The 7,462-nt window shown below is 38.0% G+C and overlaps 1 protein-coding gene across 1 annotated transcript; it reads right to left on the bottom strand.

The window, feature by feature from the left end:
• Positions 1-3,461: 3,461 nt before the first annotated feature.
• On the bottom strand, positions 3,462-7,107 carry LOC141629129 (uncharacterized). Its single transcript, XM_074442181.1, has 3 exons — positions 6,833-7,107; positions 3,835-4,758; positions 3,462-3,733 (listed from the first exon to the last, which is right to left on the bottom strand). Exons 2-3 carry the CDS (start codon positions 4,742-4,744, stop codon positions 3,699-3,701), a joined length of 945 nt encoding a protein of 314 aa, XP_074298282.1. The 5' UTR covers positions 4,745-4,758; positions 6,833-7,107; the 3' UTR covers positions 3,462-3,698.
• Between the last annotated feature and the right edge of the window lie 355 nt (positions 7,108-7,462).

Below are 7,462 nucleotides of genomic sequence, written 5' to 3'. Positions count from 1 at the left end.
GTGTCTTTCAAGTCGCACTTGCACATGAACACATCGCGAGTGGTTTTCTCGATCGGGAGTGTGACTACCTGACCGGAAAAATCTCTCACAGATTACTTAGGCGTGGCCACGCATTTGTAGTCATTAACTCCTCGAGTGGCCTTGAGATATAGTTACCCAACGTGGGTGGACAATTCCTCGTATGCCCTATCTATCCTATTGCACAATCTGACTCACCATGACCTAGTAAATGCCCTTTTGGCCTCCTTTCACGGCACGACCTAGGACAAAAACCAAAGTCACTCGAAAACGCACCGCTCGGATAATAGTCTCCAATCAAAAGAATCGACTCATTAGAACATCTTAGAGATCCCCGCCACGACCAGGCGTCTATAATAGAACTTAGGGACTCTCTAAATGGTCACTTTGTCCCAAGTGTCACACACTCTGCCTATGTAATCGACCAGTCATCACATATGACCTTATGGTGTTGAACAACCATCAATCGACTCACAATCTAGTCACTCCGAGACGTCACCTCATTAAGTGACTAGGGACAAAATACAATGTTCATCTTATTCACTTGAATAGTGTTCAACATTGTCTCCACAACTTATTCAGATAAACAAGGTATTAAAATTTAGTCACACTAAATAAAAATTCATAAAAGAATTAATACAAAAACAATGAATGTGATTATCATATATATAATAAAAGATACACTATCCAATTATTACATATCCATAATCTAAAGAAAATCTAGTACTCGTCTCAATCCCATAGAGACGACATGACCATCATGCTTAGCCTTTGATAAAGGCTTGGTTAAAGGATCAAAGAATGTTGTCATCCTGTCCCAACCTTACAAATGTCAATTTCCTTCCTTTCCACATAATCTCTAAGTACATGGTATTTCCTTTCAATGTGTCTAGATTTGTTACTAGACTTAGGCTCTTTGGCTTGAAAAATAGCTCCACTGTTATCACAATATAGAGTGATAGGATCTTTGGCGGAATGGACTACTCCTAGCCCCTCCATGAATTGCCTAATCCAAACAGCTTCCTTGGCGGCCTCGGACGCCGCAAGGTACTCACCTCTATTGTAGAATCCGCAGTAACACTTTGCTTGAAGCTCTTCCAAAGAAACAGCTCCTCCATTTAGCATAAACACGTAGCCGGATTGGGATTTCATGTCATCCCGATCGGTTTGGAAACTTGCGTCCGTGTAACCTCTTACACACAACTCAGTTTCTCCTCCAAACACTAAGAACGAATCCTTAGTTCTTCTCAAGTACTTAAGGATGTTCTTTACGGCTATCCAAAGGACTCTTACCAGGCTTGGCTTGATACCGACTTGTCATGCTCAAGGCATACGCAACGTCGGGACGAGTGCAAATCATAGCATACATGATAGACCCAACAGCGGAAGCATAAGGGACGGTCTTCATGTGTTCAATTTCCTTAGGGGTAGAGGGAGATTGTGACTTGCTCAAAGTAATCCCTTGGCCCATAGGTAGAAATCCTCTCTTGGAGTCTTTCATATTGAACCGGTCAAGAACTTTGTCAATGTAAGCTTCTTGACTCAATGCTAGTATCCTCTTGGACCTATCCCTATAGATCCGGATACCTAAGATTCGTTGTGCCTCTCCCAAGTCCTTCATTTGGAAGTGTTTCCCTAGCCACTCCTTAACGGAAGTGAGCGATGGAATATCATTCCCAATGAGCAATATGTCATCCACATATAGGACAAGGAATGCAACCTTACTCCCACTAAACTTCATGTATAAACACGGTTCTTCCACACTTCTAGTGAAACCGTATTGTTTAATGACATGATCAAAGCGATGATTCCAACTCCTAGATGCTTGCTTAAGACCATAAATGGACTTCTTGAGCTTACACACCTTCTTAGGGTTAGATGTATCCACAAAACCTTCGGGTTGTATCATGTACACCTCTTCTTCTAGAATCCCATTCAAGAAGGCGGTTTTGACATCCATTTGCCAAATCTCATAATCATGAAATGCGGCAACCGCTAAGATTATCCTAATGGACCTAAGCATAGCGACTGGAGCGAAGGTTTCATCATAGTGTAAACCATGAACTTGGGTGAAACCTTTTGCCACCAATCTAGCTTTGTAAACATCCACATGTTTATCCACGCCGAGCTTAATTTTATATATCCATTTACACTGAAGGGGTCGCACTCCCTCAGGTAAATCCACCAAGTCCCATACTTGGTTCTCGTACATGGAATCCATTTCGGACCGCATGGCTTCTAGCCAAAGCGAGGAGTCGGGACTACACATGGCCGATGTGTAGGTAGTGGGTTCATCACTCTCAAAAAGTAATAAAACACCATCCTCTTCGATGTTGACAAGGTAACGGTCAGGTGGATTAGAAATTCTACTTGACTTTCTAGGAATAATTACCGTTTCAGAGGAAGAGGGAATGCTATCCTCCACGTTCTCCTCTACCTCATTCTCGGTTTGTGGCTCTCGAACTTCTTCAAGTTCAAATTTTCTCCCACTCTGTCTTCTAGAAATAAATTCCTTTTCTAGAAAGACAGCATCACGAGCCACAAACACTTTGTTCTCGTGTTTATTGTAGAAGTAATAGCCACGTGTTTCCCTTGGATATCCTACAAAAAGACATTTGTTAGACCTGGGTGCAAGCTTATTGTCAGACTTGATCTTAACGTATGCTTCGCAACCCCAAATACGCATGAATGACAAATGAGGGACTTTCCCTCTCCATATCTCATATGGAGTCTTATCGGCCGCTTTAGTCGGGCTTCGATTTAGTGAAAATACTGCAGACAAGAGGGCAAAACCCCAAAATGAACTAGGAAGCTCAGTTAGACTCATCATTGACCGAACCATATCAAGTAAAGTTCGGTTTCTCCTTTCGGCCACACCATTTAATTGCGGTGTGCCAGGAGGAGTCCATTGTGATACTATACCACAATCTTTTAGGTGTGAATCAAATTCAATATTTAGATACTCACCACCACGGTCGGACCGTAGAGTCTTTATCTTTTTATCCAATTGGTTCTCTACTTCCTTTTGAAACTCTTTGAACTTGTCAAAGGCTTCACTTTTGTTCTTCATTAAGTAGACATACCCATATCTACTTAAGTCATCAGTAAAAGTAATGAAGTAGAGAAAACCTCCTCTAGCGGTGATGGTTAATGGTCCACACACATCCGTGTGTATGAGAGCCAAAACCTCACTAGCTCGTGTCCCTTTTCCCGCAAAAGGTGCACGAGTCATCTTGCCTAAAAGGCAAGACTCGCATGTACCATAAGATTCGAAACCAAATGGTTTGAGCACTTTTGATGAAGCAAGTCTCTTAATGCGTCTTTCGTTTATGTGGCCTAAACGACAATGCCAACGGTAGGATTCGTTTGGATCACCCTTTTTGAGCTTTTTAGTTTCCATATGATAAACGTCATTAACATCATTTAAAACATAAATGCCTCCAATTGAAATGGCCTTGCCATAAACCACATCATTAAAAGAAAAAGTACAACACTTGTCCTTAATCATAAAACAAAAGCCTTCCGCGTCTAACGCGGAAATGGAGATGATGTTCTTAGTTTAAGTTGGTACAAAATAACACTTATTTAAATACAACTCTAAACCACTAGCTAAAGTGAGCACATAGGTCCCTACGGCAACGGCGGCTACTCTAGCTCCATTGCTCATGCGGAGATCCACATCACCTTTTGCTAGTGCTTGCACGTCCCTTATACCCTGCAAATGGTTACAAAGGTGAGAGCCACATCCGGTATCAAGTACCCAAGTGGAAGTACAAGCATAATTAACGTCTATCACATAGAGAGAGGAAATCATACCAATAGGCGTCACACGCCCTTCCTTGAGATCCTCAAAGTATTTGGGACAACTCCTCCTATAATGCCCCTTCCCATTACAATGGAAACATTCGGCCTCGGAGAGCTTGACACTTTTTGCCTTGGGATTGCCATTCACAACGACCTTCCCCTTTCCCTTGTCAATTTTCTTTGACGATTTCTTGAATTGGGACTTTTCTTTTCCCTTTCCTTTCTTGACTCCAAGAGACATGTTCTTTAACTTCATGGTTAAAACATCTCCTTTTTCACTCCCACTAGCCTCCATATCCCTCTCCGCTTGGGTGAGGAGTGCATGAATTTCATGGTAACTCTTATCCATGTCATTCATATTGTAGTTTACCCTAAAGTGGGCAAACTTGGTGTGGAGTGAGTGAAGGATACGATCCACCACAAGAGTCTTAGGAATCTTACACCCTAGACGCTCTAGGATGTCAACATATTCGACCATTTTAAGGACATGGGGACCAACCTTTTGGCCCCTCTCAAGCTTAGCTTCAAAGAAGCGTGCCGCCGCATCGTATTGACGGACTTTAGGTGTTTGTGAAAACATAGTGATCATACGAGTGAATATCTCGTAAGCATTTAAAGAAATGCATGAAAGCTTGAGCTTTGGCGATATTGACCATATCAACACATTCTTGATATCATTCAACATCCTCACATAGTCATCATAGGCGGTCCGCACCGCCGATGAAGCTCTTGCACCGGGCTCGATAGGAGGAGCATCGGTCAAGTAAGTGAGCACATTGTCGGACAACGCGGCACTTTTGATGTTGGATTCCCATTCAAGAAAGTTACTACCGTCATCTTTTAAAATACATTTGTCCATTACGGACCTTAGCCATGAATCTTTGCCTAGTGAATTAGTCGATGGAGTTGATGAAGTTGCCATTGCGAATTAAAATGCTACAACAAAAAGGAAAAATTAACATTCATTGTTTTAAAATTTACTTGTAAAAACATGTTTAGCAAGTTTTAGCATTTATATAATGACCTCCCACTAAATTATATAAATGATTCCAAGACCCAAATATTAAACAAAAATGAGCATCGCTTGGGCGAAACATCCCATAATTGCGTAAATTCGGTAAGTCACGTTGACTAATTCTACCTCTAGAACTCTTGGTCGACAAATTTCCTTAAATTCATCTACTAGCCCCGGAACACAAGACCGTCTTATATCCCGTTGAGTCCAACCAATTTTGGCGTGTGATAACCGCTTACCACCCTACTTACCCAAGGTAAAGAGAGAACACCCCGCTTGGGCGAGCGTGGCTCTAATGAACAAGAGATTCATAGGTGTTACTAATTGGTAAGGCTAATCTCAATTTTAGTTATGTGAGAGATCTTGTCAATTTAGTCATAAATTCCTTATAAGTGAATTAATTCGGTGAATGTAAATGAAGTGAATTGACAACCGCGAAAATAAAATAAAATGCATGTGAGTGGCGATTTTGGCATGCGCGAAAATAAAACAAGCAAACATGTAAGCATATGAATAAATCCTAGTATGGCCTCCTAGTTAATAAAAACTAGTCTATTACATTTCGGAAACCAACTCCTTGGTCCCTTGCCTCTTCATTCCATAAGTAGCTCTTCCTTGTGGGATTTGGATCACCTTCCAAAAATAGACTCCGTCTCGTTGTAATCCGTCTTTTGGAAACGCCGGTAAAATAACTATTACGAATGAATTACATAGCTATTCCTATTATACATTAATTAATAAAATAAATAAAACTATTAATTAATTACAAACCCACGATACGAGATCGTATTTAATTACAAACAAATCGATATTCCCATTCATTTCGGGTAATAACGATTAAAAATTAACTAGGCCATACTAGGTACAAAAGATAAATACTTTAAATAAATGACAATCATTCATTCAAATTAAATAAATATGCTTAAAATTCTGTAAATATGATGCCAAAATCGCCCTACCTATCATTCATTGGTATCCATCTCGGTTTTTGTGGATTTAATCGATTTTTAACATGTAAAAATCAATAATTAATTCTTAAATCTCATTTAAGTCCAAACTAATTGTCCAAACTATTTTGAACCTCAAAATTAGTACTCACTAATTTTATGATAAATAATTAGTTTGATTTGGTGATATTTTGCTAATTTAATCGGTAAAATCATAATATTTAAGTAAAAATCCAAAATCATTGAAAAATTACCCAAAAATTGAAACAAAAATTTTTAGTATTCTGGAACACTCCCAAGAACACCAAAAAGTCAGAAAAATTTCCCAAAAAGTCCGGATAAATTTTGTGAAGAAAAAGATCGATATTTATCGGTTTTTAACCACTAAAACCAATAAACATCAAAACAAAGTGAAAACACACATGCAAAATTACTTTTGACATTTAAATAATATTCTTAAATGTACATAAATTTATCATGGGCAGAATCCAAAAATTCGAAATTATGATTAATTAATTGGACTTTTATCGACTTTTTACTCAAAAAATCAATAAACATGCAAAAATTCGAACCAACCTTCAACCTTTTGCATACAATCAGTAGAAAACATGCATGAACTACCATAAAAAAGCCATGCACCGAATCAACATTTAACTAATTTTAGTCAATTTTTCACTAAAATGCGATATTTTGACTCGGTTTTCTACCAAAAATCATTAAAATTAGCAAAATTACTTCACAAATCACCAAAAAATTCCAAAAACCTTTTGAGATCAGTAGGTATGCATGTCCCAAAAATTTCGTGCCAAAACCTCTTCTAACACAATTTTTGAGTTTTTACTAATTATCTCATAATTCATAAAAATGCTTAAAATCAACATGCAAATTACAAGCCTAAGCTCTGATACCACTTGAAAGATCATAGATCCATATTAGACTCTCTAATAAAATAAATTTATCTCATAAATTGTTGTTAATGTGATCTATGTAACATGCATGCTAATATGAAAGCATAAAAACAAAGTATAAGGAAAAACAATTTCCTTACATTGAATATAAGGTAAAATGGGCACAAATTAGTTCTCCTTACTAATTTGTTCTTGAGCTAAAATGATGTGGATGATCCTCCTTGAAAAACCTTCAAATAGAAAGTCTCCTCCAAGTAGCACCCAAGAACTACCCAACAATATTAATAAGTATAAACTAGTAACTTATTAATATGTGCCCTTGATAATAATACTAGTAATATTACTAACTATTCTTAGTAATAATTGTATACTAGAGAAATGTTGTAGAGAGATGGAAGAGGTTTTTGTTCACATGCAAAATAATGAATTTTGTAAGAAAGGTGGAGTGAACAAATGAACAATATATGGAGTGTAGAAATGGGAAAGGAAGTGGCGGGTGGAGTTGGCTCTAGTGGACAATTATTTGTTTTATAATTTTATCTTACATCACATACAAAATGTAGTATAAGACATATATTATGGTAGTATACAAAATAAGGTAAAATGATTATGTGAGTAATCATCCATTACACTTATTTTACACGGTCCACATGACCATATACGGGTCCATGTTGGTTTTTATATTTGTCGCACAAATCCGTGTAATTTTCATTTTAAACATCGTATCATGTTTAAATGATTCCATAATTAATTCGTCCAATTCACTTCGT

Source organism: Silene latifolia, chromosome 2 (genome assembly GCF_048544455.1).
Source record: "Silene latifolia isolate original U9 population chromosome 2, ASM4854445v1, whole genome shotgun sequence".
Classification (NCBI taxonomy): Eukaryota; Viridiplantae; Streptophyta; class Magnoliopsida; order Caryophyllales; family Caryophyllaceae; genus Silene; species Silene latifolia.
Note: the sequence above shows the minus strand (reverse complement) of the source record. Positions and strands in the feature narration are given on the sequence as shown.

What these genes read in the sequence shown, in the direction of transcription:
- LOC141629129 (XM_074442181.1), bottom strand. Translation starts at nt 4,744, where the DNA reads ATGGCAACTTCATCAACTCCATCGACTAATTCACTAGGCAAAGATTCA. An exon ending in AGGGCGTGTGACGCCTATTG is followed by an intron (nt 3,734 to 3,834) that starts GTATGATTTCCT and finishes AACCATTTGCAG; the next exon opens with GGTATAAGGGACGTGCAAGC.